Source organism: Drosophila mojavensis, unplaced genomic scaffold (assembly GCF_018153725.1).
Source record: "Drosophila mojavensis isolate 15081-1352.22 unplaced genomic scaffold, ASM1815372v1 contig_36, whole genome shotgun sequence".
Taxonomy (NCBI): domain Eukaryota; kingdom Metazoa; phylum Arthropoda; class Insecta; order Diptera; family Drosophilidae; genus Drosophila; species Drosophila mojavensis.
This window is the reverse complement of record NW_025318858.1, coordinates 10,664,305-10,679,388: the sequence shown is the minus strand read 5'-3', so window position 1 is coordinate 10,679,388 and position 15,084 is coordinate 10,664,305. Positions and strand designations below refer to the sequence as shown.

Sequence of the window (15,084 nt, the reverse complement as noted above, 5' to 3'; positions counted from 1 at the left end):
TCTTACTTTTATCTAGGTTGTCTTCATAATTTCACTGTTTTGAATATTGCCAAACCATTAGCAACTAGATAAAATTCCATTGGCACACGTTCATGCACTCAACGTGACCGATTGATTAGCTACACCTACATTCCTTGCCATATGTCGAGCTAGCATTTCTCGTTAGCTCCCATTAGGGTATTAAGACTTTGATTTATTGACGGAGCGAAATGACAGACCGTTCTGAGCTCTGAGGGATATGTGTATGAGAGATATGCGATAAGTAGTCGAAAGTTCAAAGAGCAACGTGACATGACGTCACACGCGCTGATATCAGCTCTCGATGTGATAACGTTTAAGTTGCGACACTTATTAAATAAATATAGATATGAGGCATTCTTAAGTAAAGGTGCTAAAAAAAAAAAAATAATAATAAAAAAAAAAAAAATATATATATATATATATATATATATATATATATATATATATATATATATATATATACACTTCGCGTCATCAGGTTAGCGCCCCCCCTTACACTCATTTTCTTTTACGTTTTTCTCTTTGTCTATTGCACGTAACTTCTTGGTTTTTTTTTTATTTCATTATCATCATATGAGATGTCTCTCATACCAAAAAAAAGCGCGAGTAAAAACCCGTTATGTCTTATTTTCTATTCTGCTCTATTTTCGCAAAAAATGTGTGCACTTATTTTGCGTCATCAGATTAGCGCCCCCAAATGCAATTGTAATTATCTTGCTTATTTTGGCAATTACACTCACCAAATTTTTTGTGAAGCTCAAAGTATTCAATATATTAATAGTATGGGTAAAGAAACAGTTTTATCTTTGGTTGAAAATCAAAGATTGAGGCATACTTTAAATCTAGACTATGCAACCATAAAATTGCTGAAAAATCAGGAAAAAACACAAAACTAAGTGGCAATTTTCTTACAAATAGGGAAAACTATGGAAAAAACTATATAAGCGGCAATAATCAAGTGATTTCAGAAGGAAATAGAAGAGCATTAGTTCGAGAAGCTTCGAATTCCCACGAATCGACCACCAAGATTAGGGTTAAAATCAGTGTTAAGACGAGCTTATCAACGGTCTAAAGAGCAATTAAGAAAGTTAATTACTTAATGAAACAGAATGTAAAAAAAAAGTCACCAGTCGATATGCTGAGAAAAGAAATACGCATTAATTTTGGCCGGGCGAACATAACGTGGCCTATCCAATGGCAGCATGTTGGCTTTTCTGATGATAAAAATTGAATTTGGAAGGAACTGATGGATATAATTATTATATCCATGACCTACTCATAGAAGAACATTATTTGGAACGGTTTCCAAGCCGCTGCGGCGGGGGGGTGGTGTGGCATTTGTGTAGGTATCAATATCTTACTACAGCACTTGCAAGCTTCAATTTTTGACATCGCGCATGAACGCATAGGACCATAATATCGTGTTTAAAACTGCTGTTCCGCATTTCTATAACCTGTCTGAAAACCGGCATTAGATTTTCTAGCATGATAATGCCCCAATTTAGACCGCCCGATCCCTGAAGTCCTAGATTCAGGGCCAAAAAATTGATCTCATGTAGTGGCCACCATACTCACTCGACCTTAATATCATTGGAAACGTCTGGGGATGGTTGGTCAGGAAAGTATATGAGTCCGGAAAGCATTATAGTACAAAGACAGAGTTAATCGAAGGTACTGAACACGCTTAGTCAACCATATCCTTGAATAATATTGAACAACTTTATAATTCCATTTCTAATCGAATTTTTAAAGTAATTTCAAACAAAAAACGGCACTACGCACTACTAATATTACTTAAAAATAACAATAGCTTAAAATACAGGTGTTATTTTTGGTCATTAGCTTAAATAAATTGAATTTAATGCAGGGGGCGCTAATCTGATGACCAAATTTTTGTTACATATTTTTTGTACATTTTACAAAAAAAATTATTAAAAAATAATCCTTATTGTTACAGTAGCCATTCTTTTTGTATTTTAAAGAGAAATAAATGGAGTATAATATAAAAAAATTTCAAAGATGGAGCTCTGATGGTTTAGATTTTATTTAGCTTTGAGGTTGAGTGTAAAGGGGGGCGCTAACCTGATGACGCGCAGTGTATATATATATATATAAATGAAAACTGCAACTAAAATCATTGTTTGGCCTCAAAAATCGGGCCCACCAAAAACAGCTGTTGCGCTCTCTGAGAGGAAGAGTTCGTCTTCCACTGAGTTCTCTGCCTTCCATGTCAACACACTCAATGCAAAAGTGTGAGAGAGAGCGAACGAGCAGGCGAGCGCTTGCTTGCAAAGTTCTTTTATGCTATTTCCTGCTCTGCTCATTGGTGCTCTTTGCTCTTATGGCTTTTGCCATGTGCTTCGCTCTCAGAGCGGCGTCATTTTTATTATTAGTTATGACCTCATCATCGATTATTGCTTTGAAAGCGTACGGTTGTCAGACTATGGCTGTGTGTGTGTGTGTGTATGAGTGAGTAGATTTGCGCGTGTGTTTGTACTTTATTGAATCAAGTCGTCAGCGCTGCTGAGCAGCTGCAACCTGGCTGAGGTAAACTGTAAACTGCGGGCCAGCCAGCGGGCGGCTGACTACCTGTAGCTGAGCGGCGGCCCGGGCGCCACGAGTGTTGTGCAAACAAATCTAACACACCTCTTGTTCAATATACATAAATATATTTTTCCTCTTTTTTTACGTTTTACGCGGCGGCAGCCTTTTCCATATACCCTGTACTTAACACATTATTATTGTAGTATATTGAAGTTGTTCGCTGTTAAATGTTCTTTGTCTGCAAATGACGGAAGCTGTACAAGCTTATTTACCCATATAATATATTTAAATCTTAAACGTAATAAGAAGTCTGGAAGCTACATACATATATAAAAAGGCATATACGATTTTTTTTAACATTGATTTTCTGTTGAGAGTTTCAAGAATCTATTTCTAAATGCTCTTCAATCTTTAAGTAAAAAAAAAAGGTATTTTAAAAAAATCTATATTATTAGTATTATATAAATTTAAAATTATTTAATTTATAACAGATCAAATAATAAGCAACCATGCGAACTATTTGTAATTTTAATAACTCAAATGAATACTGGGTATTATGAAAGTCGATCATCTTGGATTCACTGCAAGCTGACATAGTTGTGCGCTGATTAATCTTCATCTACATAAGGCAGACCAAAGCTCAGCGCTATTTGACATGTGTAGCGGCATGTTGTTTTGCAGATTTGTATGCAAATATTTTGCTCGCTAAGCACGCGTGTGTGTGTGCGTTTGAGTGTGAGTGTGTGCCTTGTGATTTAATTTACAAGCTGTTAAATTTAAATGTGTGCTCAGTGATTTGTTTAGGCGCCTATTGTTTATATAGTTTTTACGCTCTGCACTTCGTCTACCGCTCATTCTGTCTGTTTGCCTGTTTGGTATGACATGCAACATGAGACAGCACCAACATCATCATCATCATGCTGATGATAATCATCTTGATCATGCGCTGGCTCATCAGCGTCATTTAAAGTTCAATGTACATTTGTCTCTTGCTTAATTGCATTCGGAAATTGTTTATTACTCATTTGTAAGGCAGTCGCGCGTGGGTCAATGAAATCATTTATGCAGTTTCATTATTTTCTACAAAATCTTCTCATTCTTTTTATTGTAATATTTAATTTTTTATTTGTATATAATTGTTTTCTTCTTTTGTTATGACTGAAACGTCATTTGATTTGGCCCCGGGCCAACAGGAAAATTGCATTTGCAGCAACATATCATTTGTTCATGTGCTTTAAGCATTATAAGTGATCCATTTATGCTAAATGGCGCTTATCCGCTGCTAGTATGCTGTACGCATAAGATATTGACATAAATAAGTATTGACATAAATAACCAAATTAATTTGATTTATAATTTTAGATTAGTTATCATTCACATTCACTTAGCTTTAACAGTTTTTTGAAAGGTTAAATATTTAATGACATTTATTAATAAGTAGCCAAGTGAAGTTAAGCCTCGGCTAAGCGCGGATAAGGGTAGAAGATAAATACGAATAGGAGATAACTGTGAAACTAAGACTTTTATCCAATATTAAACGGATAAATATTATTTACTTATTGCTCACAGTTAAATAAGACAAACAGGATAAGCAAATCATCGTTAGCCGGATAAGATCTTAGCATATAATAATCATTATATGATAATGAGAACTTGTTTCTATCTTCAGATGACTATCCGGATTATCATACAGTAATTTATCACTATATTCAATATAATTTACATGTTTTTAACTGGAAAAGTACTTGATGTTAATCGAGAATTTTAATGAATTGTTAAAATTTGATTATAATGACAATTAGATCTTAGATATTGGGTGAATGACACAAGCCAACTTACGAACATGTAAGTGCTAATGTGAGAGCTAACTGCTGTCACGCCCCCATAAAAATACCATAAAAATGAACAGATCATCAGGCTATGTCTGGTTGCTATGAAGTATGACATTGTAAAGTATTTAATTACAATATATGACGTCTTAGAGTTTTTATGGCTCTTACTATCAAAAAATTAAAAAAGAGATTGCATTTATTCTGATTTGTTATCGCGCAGCTATAGGCCTCGACTGCCTTATAGATTGACTCAACTGATTCATATATGGGCCACACTATCTAAAGCACGTAGAGCCCTCTTACTCATATATTTATGGTAAAAACAAATGTATTTATATAAGAAAATTCAATATAAATACAACTATGTTTTACTATATTTTCATGACGTTATCATCGCGAATAATAATTCTTTCGATTTGCTTCTGTTTCCGTTTGCTTCTTATCCAAATTCTTGTTTACAAATCACACTTTACAAATATTTATCTCTTACTTTCTGTCTCTCGATCTCATTGGTTATGTATTATGTGGCTGTAAGCATTTCTGTCCCACTGTAGATTATTTATGAATGCAAGGCCTTAGTTAAAAGCCCAAGCAAAGAGAAGCAGAAACAGCAACAGAAACAAAACTGTTGATGAAGTTAAGAAAACTTGTTTACCGACCTCAATGGGGGCCCGGCAAATTGGCTCATCATGTCAAGTTCTTAGAACTGTGAACAGAATTTCATCACGAAGTTGTGAATCACGGTAGCCGGCATAGCTAACGAAAGTAAGGGGTATCACAGGTGTTGGAATATTCTAGAAGTATTCGATATGGAAAATTAATTGTTATACCCGATAGCAGTGCACTAGGGCTACAAAAGCATGTAACGGATAATCGGAATAATAGGCACATACCGGATAATCTGTGTAAGAGGATTATACCCTATCCAGGAGGTCAGAAATAGGGAATGCAAAAATATATATTTATTATAAATATTTATATAAGGAAAGAAGCCCGACTTGTTGACTACAGGATATTCAAAACTGTTAGACATTTTTGGAAAATTTTATAAATATATAAGAAAGCAATGATAGTTACGAAGTATAAATAGATTAGAAATTTTTAAAAACCAAAATATTTTCTTAAAATCCTTATAAATAAAAGGCAGCAAGAAATGTTTAATCATAACCATATATTAATTCATAGGGTATTCATTTTACTGAGTATAAAGAAAACAAAAATGTGTTATAATTGAATTTTAAGGCAGTCTATCATACCCCATTCAGCATTCCCAAATACAGCGCATACATCTGCTTTCGAACTAACTCCACTGCAATTGCACTCACTTCCTCATAGAATAGGGGGAATCGTTGTGCCGGAAATCTTTCAACATCTGAACAATGCGTGTATTTCGTGTGTTTCTCTGACTTATATGTAAACAAAACATAAAATTTGATGCGTCTGTTTGCCATAAAACAAAACACAAATACACACAAAGAAATACCAAAAGATGCTGATGGCGCAATCTGCAGCCAAAAAAACAAAAAAAAAGAAAAAAACAACAACGACGCCCACGCGGCAAACGAAAACGAGATCGAAATGGAGATCAAGAGACACAGACTAAATGCGCCCCAAAAATAGAGCTGGCCCAACTCATTAAAATGCCAAATTTAGTGTGGCCAACACTTGAGTTGAGCGCTGCCAAGAGTCGTTTGGCCACCCCTCGCCCGCCTACCGGCCTACGCCGTTGTGCATGTGTGGGCGTGCCATCTTCTTGGCCAACATATGTCTGGCCTGCGGCTGTTGATGTTGATGCAGTCATGTAATTGGCATTCCGCTTGCCATCTCGCTCTCTCTCTCTCGTTCTCTATCGCCCTCTTTGTCCGCAGACAAGTTTTGACCACAGCCTGCACTTGTCGTTGCTGCTGCCATTTGGTCTATTGCCGTTCGGTTTCTTGGCAATGACATAATCCCCATTTGCATTCACAATTCTCTGTCGCTCTCCGTTCTTCCCTCCCTCCCACTCTGTACTTCTCAGCTGTTTATTTTGCTGACCAAATTTTGAGCATAGTCTATGAGTAAATTGTTTTTTGTTAGCCCGTGTGGGTAGCCGCAAACAACCAGACTAGTTTGTTTGGGTCATAAAAAATGTTGTCACCCTACTAAACGCCTCTGTAGCGCAGATCTATCGAAAAACAACTGAAAAAGCGAGCGAAACATATTTGCTAATTGGGCGTGATATTTCGTGCGACTTTGTGTGCCCAAACAAAGAGATAAATTGAATGGGTATATATAATTTGTATTAGCTACGCAACAGCTCAACAATAAATAGCCGACGATTCTGAAACATAAATTAATTAAGCTCCATTAAATTTGGAGCTAATCTTATTAGAGTGATCTCTTCAAATGCTCCTGACTAGCTCGTTTAGGCTGGCCTTATTTATTTCATTTATAATTTTGTTTAAAAACACGTTATAAACACTACAAACAGATTTAAAAGGATATAATAATTAGTAGCTCTCAAAGTATATTGTTTTGAAATAAAATTTAAAAAAAGAAGTCAATAAATAAAAATATAGAAAATAACAAAACTATTAATTAATATCAAAAAATTTTAAATATATAAACTAATAACTTTAAAAAAAAAAATACATAAATCAAAATAATTTATTTTAATTTCTAAAAAAAATTTTTTACTTTTTTTAAATAAACATGAAAATTTATTAAATATATAAAATAATAACTCAAAAGAAGTACATAAATCAAAAATATTTATTTAAAAAATAATTTTAAAAAATTTTAGCTTTATTTTAAATAAAAATGAGTTTTGATTGTCCAATTAAATAAAAAAAATTATTTATAATATAACAGACATAATATTATCAACAAGCAATTATAAATATGAACTCATCAATCAAAATGAAATCATTTTAGCCTAAGGTATAAATACTTCTATATGAATGACCAAATCTATTATTTTAAAATGTTCACCCCGGAACATTGCACTCAACTGTGATTATTATCAATACACTTCTTTTATGGCTGCACTAAATTAGCTAGATTAGTAGATTGAAGCAGCCATAAAATTTGCAAACAATTTTATTGTTCACTTATCGAACTTACGATCAATAATAAAAGATTAACCTCATATTGTTTTTGAGAAATATTTATATACTTTTATTTTTGAAGTTTTAAATTTAAAAAAAAAAATAAATTAATTAAAATACAATTCATTGTATTCTTTTATGTTCAAAAAATATCAGTGTTATTATTATTATATATTTTTATTTATTTTTTTTTTATAATATAAATTATTAAATTTATTTTATAAAATTCCCCTTTATTTTAAAGTTAATGTATAACATTTTTTAATAACTTTTCTTCAATAGTATTTCAAGTGAATTGATTTCACTATTAGTCTGATTATGCTTATATTTCAGCAGCTGAAAACTTATAGTGAAAAAAGCTTCCTGACATCTGTACTTGCATTTGAAATTGATTTGCTTATAAAGTTTATCAGCTGGCGCCCATAAATTGTCTATGAATGTTCATATGTGTATGTAGCCGCTTAATTAGCTATTAATTTGTTTGTGTATAAATTTGCCACGGTCGACATTGAAAAAAAAAAAAAAAAATACAAACACAGACACACCGGCTTGACGTCAGCTTCTCGAGCTGATCTCAATTGACAGTTGATAAGGGTATTTCAAACGCCCAAAGTGGGCAATAAAATGCAAAAATATGTAAATTGAAACTTATTAAATTTAGTCGCCAAACGTAGCTCAAAAGACATACAGTTAAAAAAAAGAGAGAACCTAAATATTTCAAAATATTCAAAGTGTGCTTTATTATATTTTCAAAATATTTCAAATTAAATTATAGTATATTAAAATTAATTGTGCTAATGTGTCAATATTTTGTTGAATCTTAAAAGCTTCAACTTTAATAACTTGTATTTTAAAATTTTACAACTGCTCTAAAAAAACTGAGCAAAAATTAACAAATTTGTTTTTATTTTGTGTTGTTTACGAATTTTTTTTTTTTTTTTTACAACTGAAATTGTGTATGATATCATTTTTGCGTTTTCCATTTAACGAAAACAAAATGTATTATTAAACAAAACATATTATACACACAGCTCTGTGTATGTGTGTGTGTGTGTGTGTGTGTGTGAGTGTGTATAAAAAAATATTTCAAAATGAAATGGAAATCAAGTAACTGCGTCGCGAAATATTATTTGCCCAGTTTGAATTGCCTATGAGCGCCTACAATATCAGCTCTATAAACATACACATATGCATCGAGCATACATTTATACACTACATGTATATGCATATGCCATATATGATAATTTCCCTTTTTTTTTTTTTGTTCTCTTGTTCTCTGGCACACGCTACGTATGCGCAATATTTGCAATAAACAAATTATTTCTTGAACACAGCTCGCTGCACAAATGATGCAATTGCCATTGTATTCCTCGCGATTGCTGCTGCTGCTATTGTTGTTGTTGCTGCCGCTGCTGACTAGCTGCCAATTTGTAGCAAAAGGAAATACGGAAGCAAACGCCGCAACTGCCATGCCGGAGGCTGCCACAGCAGCTGCCACAGCACAAATAGCGTAAAATACAATTTTTCACATCATTTTATTTTCGCTCATTTTTTTGTCATGTATGGCTCTTTTTTTTTTTTTTTTTTGGCACTTAAATTCTGAACATGACTCGCTTTTTGACTCGTTTTGGTGTTCTCGAAACATGGAACGTGCCTCGCATCCGATTCCAATTGGAAATCGCTTGAGAACATTTATAGCTAACCATGTTTTACTATAAAAAAAAATGTATATATATCTTGTTTTGCTTTTCTTAGTTCTGTTTACAAAAGTTGTGGCTGTTGTTGTTGTGGTTTTTTATAGGCATGTTATTGCGTGTCCTTCGCTTGGTTCATTGCTATTGCCATTTACATATAAGGAAAGTGTCGTAAAGCATTTGTTAAGACAGGTAGTTGGCTTTGTTTTCGTTTTTATTTTATGGCGTTCCTGCATTGACTTGAATGTTTTAAAGTTTTGTCAAGTAATTAACCAGGAATATTTAATCAGAATTTATAACTAATGCGTATCATTTGTTGATCACATATTACAATCTTTATATAATCAATTAGATTTAATAAAATCCATAATATTTGCGAATATTTCACTCAAATTATAATCTGTAACGATATTCAATTCGTGAGAATTACGGAGAAGGGCATAAATTGAGCATTGCAGTAAGGATGACTGCAAGTTGAAAGGAGAGATAAATAATAAGAGGTCACAGATGTCGGATGGGAGTTGAGAGATGAAAAATGAGAGATGGAATATGAAATATGGAATATGGAACATGAGGGATGGAATGGCCATTTATCATTAAACAAAAAAGACATTCATATATACCATATATAATTTAAATAAGAAACTGAATAATAAATAACCTGAAAGTTAAATATGCTATGAAATAATATATTTAGGCTACGCAAGTAACGGTTACATGTTAATTAAGTTGGACAACAAGTAAATGACATATTTAACAATCATATTTCTTTATTCATTATATTTACAGAGAAATTCTGAATGCCTGGAGAGCAAAGGCGCGGTGCAATGTGGTGCCCGAAGAGCGAACGCAGGAGCTCTTCCACGAGCTAAGCTTTCATCCCAGCCAAAAGCAGAGTAAGTGTCAAAGAAAACAAAGGAAAATTATAAAAAATTATAAAATATTTGAAATTTTCCTTGAAACAGTTAGCGAAATGCTGCAAACGGCCAAGAAGGTTGCCCGCAAGGGTCGGGGCCAGACACACGGCTTGACGTTCGGGCAATTTTGTGTGCTGGCTGCGGATCTGAAACGTTTTCGGTGAGCATTCAAGTGAATTGGCAATGACAATAAATTGTTAATTATATTTAAATTTGTTTTCTTTTAGAGCCTCCAACTTATCGAACTTCACTGACGTTAGATACCAACAACTCTCTAGCTCTCTGCTGCAGCAGCAGGACGAAGCTGCTCAAGCAGCGAATAGCTCCAATAATACCCAAAATCCAACAGCAACAACAACTGCGACTACAACTACTACAGCATCTGCCTCTAAGCATTACAATAAAAAATCGGAGAGTTATGCCACAGAGCTGCGCAGTACAAAATCATTTAGCAGCGTCGACGACACCAAGAAGAAGAAGAATGCCAGCAATGAACCCGTCGAGGTGTTCCTCGGCGGCTCCTGCAATCCAACGACATGGCGAGCCGATGTGGCAATACCCGCACTCAAGGAGCTCGGCATTTCATTCTATAATCCTGTAAGTATAACTATATCAATAAATCCAATGGAATATCCTCATTAAATATCTCATTTTATCCGATCAACAGCAAGTATCCGATTGGACGCCCGATCTCATCGAGCTGGAGCATCGAGCCAAGGAAAAGGCACGCGTATTATTCTTTGTTATGGATTCGGAAACACGCGCATCTGCTGGTGCCATCGAGGCGGCACACATCGCGGGTCAAAACTGCAAGCAGCTGGTGTTGGTTTTGCATCCCTATAAACCAAATCAGAATATCCTGCACGAGCCTATTTCGCATCAGTATGTTAACTGGAAATCTGTTGCTTTACTTTTATATAAATATTAATTTGGCTTTTCCGTTTTACAGAGAATACCTCGATTTAAGTCGCAATCAAATGATACTTAAGGAGCTGGTCTCCCGTCGCGGTCTGCCAGTGCTGGATAATATACCATCTGGACTGCAGCGCACCAAGGATATCTTATCTGGCATCAGAGATCCACCGTCCAAAATATCTTCTATATTAGAGTGAGTATTAATGTTGACAAGGGAAGATATGGAATGGGAGATGTGAGCTGTGACACGATATGCAATACGAAGAATGGAATACGGAATATGAGAGATTTAAGATGGCAGATGAGAGACGCAAGAACTGTGAAATGAGAAATATAATATGGGTTACAGAGTATGGAATATGGGAGATGGGATGTAGGATATGGCAATTGCGGCTGACTTGAATGAGATGTACGATGAACAAGAATGTGGAATATGAAAAATGGGAGATGGGATAACAGTCATAAAAGATGAAAATAGAAGTGATCTATGCGAAATAAGATAGAAAAAATGGGAGAGAAGCGATGGGAGATAGTATGTGGAATATGAATGTAAAACATAGTCGATGGGATGTAGAGAGTGGGAGATGGGAAAAGAGAAATGAGATATATGAGATGCTATATCAGGGATGAAAAATAAGCCACAGAGATGGTGTATGGAATATGAAATATGGAATGTTGAATATGGAATATAAATTCTAAACTGTGGGTAATGGCAAGATGAGACATGTGAGCTGTTAGATGTAATATGAGATAAGAGCTGGGCGACTCGAGATGAAAATGAGATATCAGTGAAAACAGATAAGCGATGTGAGAGAGATAAAAGATGCAAGATGGCTGATGACTGTAAAGTGAGAGATGTGAGTGAGGAATAGATTCAGCAGATGCTATTGTTAAGAGGAATACATATTTTTTTGCACAGAGAGTATTTTGAGACAGAGAGTATTATTTTCAAAAACTGTTGAGGCAAGAATATATAGTGTTAACTTACTATAGGGGTAATCTAAATAGCCTCTCTCTATCAATATAAAGATCAAAGCTACTTAAAGAGTATTCCAAAAAGCCGCCTCTTTCATTCAATATGTATATTTAATATCAAGTATTTATTGTTATAATACATATATATCTAATAGAACTGTATCGCTCCTATATTTCTAGTACCGTACGTGGCGCTTTTGATCGCGTTAGTCCCCAAAGCGAACTACTCACTGTGGAACAGTGCAAACGTGCTCTCTTATTTTTAGGCTATGCTCAGAGTTTAGTTAATTTAGATAATCTGAATAAGATAATAATCAATCAACGCGAATCATTGAAACTATTGCAAACACAAAGTACAAAGGCGGGTGAGCATCAGTTGGAAGAGGAGCAGCAGCCCCATCAGAGAAGCTGCCAGGAGCTCATCGATTTCGATCTGTTCTGTGTGATCTCCGCTTATCTCTCAGTGCTGCAGCAGGAGATCCACGAAAGCGGCTGCATATCGCCCATCAAGGGAACGAACGTACCGCCGCCGCAGGTCTACTTTACCAACGGTAAGCTGAAAGAGATGCAGCAGTCTCTAGAGACATGACTAAACTAAGACTCTATTTCCCTTGCCTTTCAGCGCCTGATGTCGACATCTATTATGCTGCCAGCAAGAATATATCGCGCACGTCGAGCAATGCCAGCGTCCCATCGAATAGCAGCAGCGGCATCGGCCACGATCTGGAGCGGCAGAGTTTGTTCGAGCAGTTGAGCCGCAGTCGAGACAGCGGCACGTCGTCGCCGCAGCCGCTGGGCGCGTCCGTAGGTAAAAAACTGCAGCCACACATCATGCTGAATGTGGAATCGATAGAGACAACTGAAATAATCACAACCAAAACGATAGAGACCAAACCGTTTATGGCTGTCAACAGCAACAGCAACAACAACAGCAATGCCAACAACGCGAACAGCAACTGCAGCAGCTGCAGCATCAATCAGCATACAACGGAGGAGGAGGAGAGCGACTCCAATGATTCGGTGTTCTCCAGCAGCAGCTCCATAGCCAGCGCCGGCGATGCTCTCTGCTGCTCTGGCTTGGATCTGCGCGATGTCTATTTGGGCGGCAGCTGTGTGCTGCGCACCAAATGGCGCCAAGAGCTGGCGGTTCCCTATCTGCAGGCCCAGAACGTGACCTTCCACACGCCCGCACTGCACGAGAGCATTCAGCAGTTGCCCACACAGCAGGAAGAGCAATCGAAGACGCCGCCCATGTCCGCCACGCAGGATCAGCAGCAGCAGCAACAGCAGCGCTCCTTTGTGCGCACGCGTCGAAAGTGTCGCGGCAATCAGCTGCAGCTGGAGGAACAGGAGGAGCTGACGGTGGCCGAGGAGTCGCTCAGCTGGTCGTTGCCGCCGGTGGCTGTGCGCCAGAGTCTCTACAATCCCGCTCTGCTCGACTCCAGCCGCGTGCTGCTCTTTGTCATCACGAACGAGACGCGCTCGCTGGCGCCCATGACGCTGGCCGCCCACTGCATCGGACTCATGTACAACGTTGTGCTCGCCGTGCAAATGCTGCCCGATGATTGTGTCCTGGGCGGTGAAAAGGTAAGAGAAGAAGCAGAAGAGAGGAACAATTATAGTTAAATGTAGGAGAGTCGAAGATAATTAGGATTTCATTAATGATGAAGAATGAGGATGAGCTAAATATGTATATAGTATATACATATATTGATTCTTGTGCTATGTTTCAGAAAAGCTAGACTCAAGAGAGAGTTTATAAAATAAATATAAGTACCTTTACTTGATAAATATGAGAAATTCTATAATTATTTATCTTTTCATTATCATATCATTTATTAAGTTAAAAATAAAAAATTTATTAAGTTAAAAATATTGACATCTTCTTGCGCGCACATATGATATTTTAAGCATTTAAAAAATTTTTGTTTATTAAGTAAATTATACTGAATTGGAAATTGAATATTGGTAATTCTTAATGTTAGTATTTAGTAAATATATGCATATTATTATTTTTTAGATTGAATTTTTTCTAGTAAGTTTTTCATATATTTAGAACATTATATTTAATGCTACGATATAAAATATTTTAGTGATTTTCCATTTCAAACCTCATTTCTAATTGAAATTCCAATTGGATTATTTACAGTTAACTGTAGCCGCCATCAAGGACTACAATCGCGGTCGCTCGTATTTAATAGATCTGGCCAAGCGGCAGGGCGTGCCCGTCTTCAATGACATCCAAGCGGCGCTTGAGTGCACCGTGGCCAAGGTGCGAGCGTATAACAATAGAGATCGCAGCTAAAAAAAAAAAAAAAAAAAAAAAAAAGATGAAAGATGAAAGAAAGAGATGTTAAACAAATGAGAAAATCAATCGTACCTGTGTTTCACTTCTACAGCACGTGACAAATCTAAGCTAAATTTTATAATACTTAGTGCAATTTATGTAACTTTCTATTAAATTTAATTTCATATTTTATGGCCTTACTCTTAAAAAAAAACTAAACTTTCTTAACAATTGTGTCTTAAATGTAATTGAAATGCAAAAATGTTAAAAATCTGTACTAAACTTTACTATGTATAACTGTTTCCCCACTATACTTACACATATATTATAGCTACGTATACGTAATATTCCTGTAAAATTGTAAATGAAATATGTCGTCGCCCAGAAAGCGCATTTTAAAAGAAAAGCAAAATGAAAGAAAAGCATTCAGCTTTACACTAATTTATTATTTATTTAACATACCATAATTGTACATGTGTTCATGTGCATTAACTGAACAACTGTAAATATTATATACATACATACACGCATACAGATATACACTTATAAAATATTCGTAACTTTAAGTAAATAATTCAAATATATTTTAATATTTAGTGAGCATTAAACCATATATGCATATACTTAAAAAAAACAACAAAAATCATATTAATTTAGTCGCCCACTGTACCCAGTTAGCAGGCAAAAATATCTCAATAAACAAGTTTTTCTAACATAACATCAATATTTTATATAAAAACATTAAAATTCAAATTAGAAAGTGTTCAAAGAATTGTAAAGCGCTGTTAGCGCTTTTCAGCAGTTTGAATGCGA

General features: G+C 35.5%; 1 protein-coding gene across 5 annotated transcripts in view; it reads left to right on the top strand.

Annotated features, from left to right (window-relative positions):
- LOC6576508 overlaps positions 1–14,664 on the top strand; it is a 35,061-nt gene extending 20,397 nt beyond the window's left edge. For 3 of the 5 annotated variants that reach the window (XM_032729336.2, XM_015165199.3, XM_002002461.4), the window contains 8 exons: positions 9,967–10,073; positions 10,143–10,254; positions 10,322–10,691; positions 10,762–10,976; positions 11,044–11,202; positions 12,165–12,535; positions 12,607–13,571; positions 14,134–14,664. In XM_032729336.2, the coding sequence (XP_032585227.1) occupies positions 9,967–10,073; positions 10,143–10,254; positions 10,322–10,691; positions 10,762–10,976; positions 11,044–11,202; positions 12,165–12,535; positions 12,607–13,571; positions 14,134–14,289 (2,455 nt within the window). In that variant the 3' untranslated portion in view covers positions 14,290–14,664. Of the gene's footprint in view, positions 1–8,888; positions 8,994–9,966; positions 10,074–10,142; positions 10,255–10,321; positions 10,692–10,761; positions 10,977–11,043; positions 11,203–12,164; positions 12,536–12,606; positions 13,572–14,133 lie in introns of those variants that run through there. The other 2 variants (XM_044009003.1, XM_015165201.3) reach the window with 2 other exon arrangements.
- Positions 14,665–15,084: the final 420 nt, after the last annotated feature.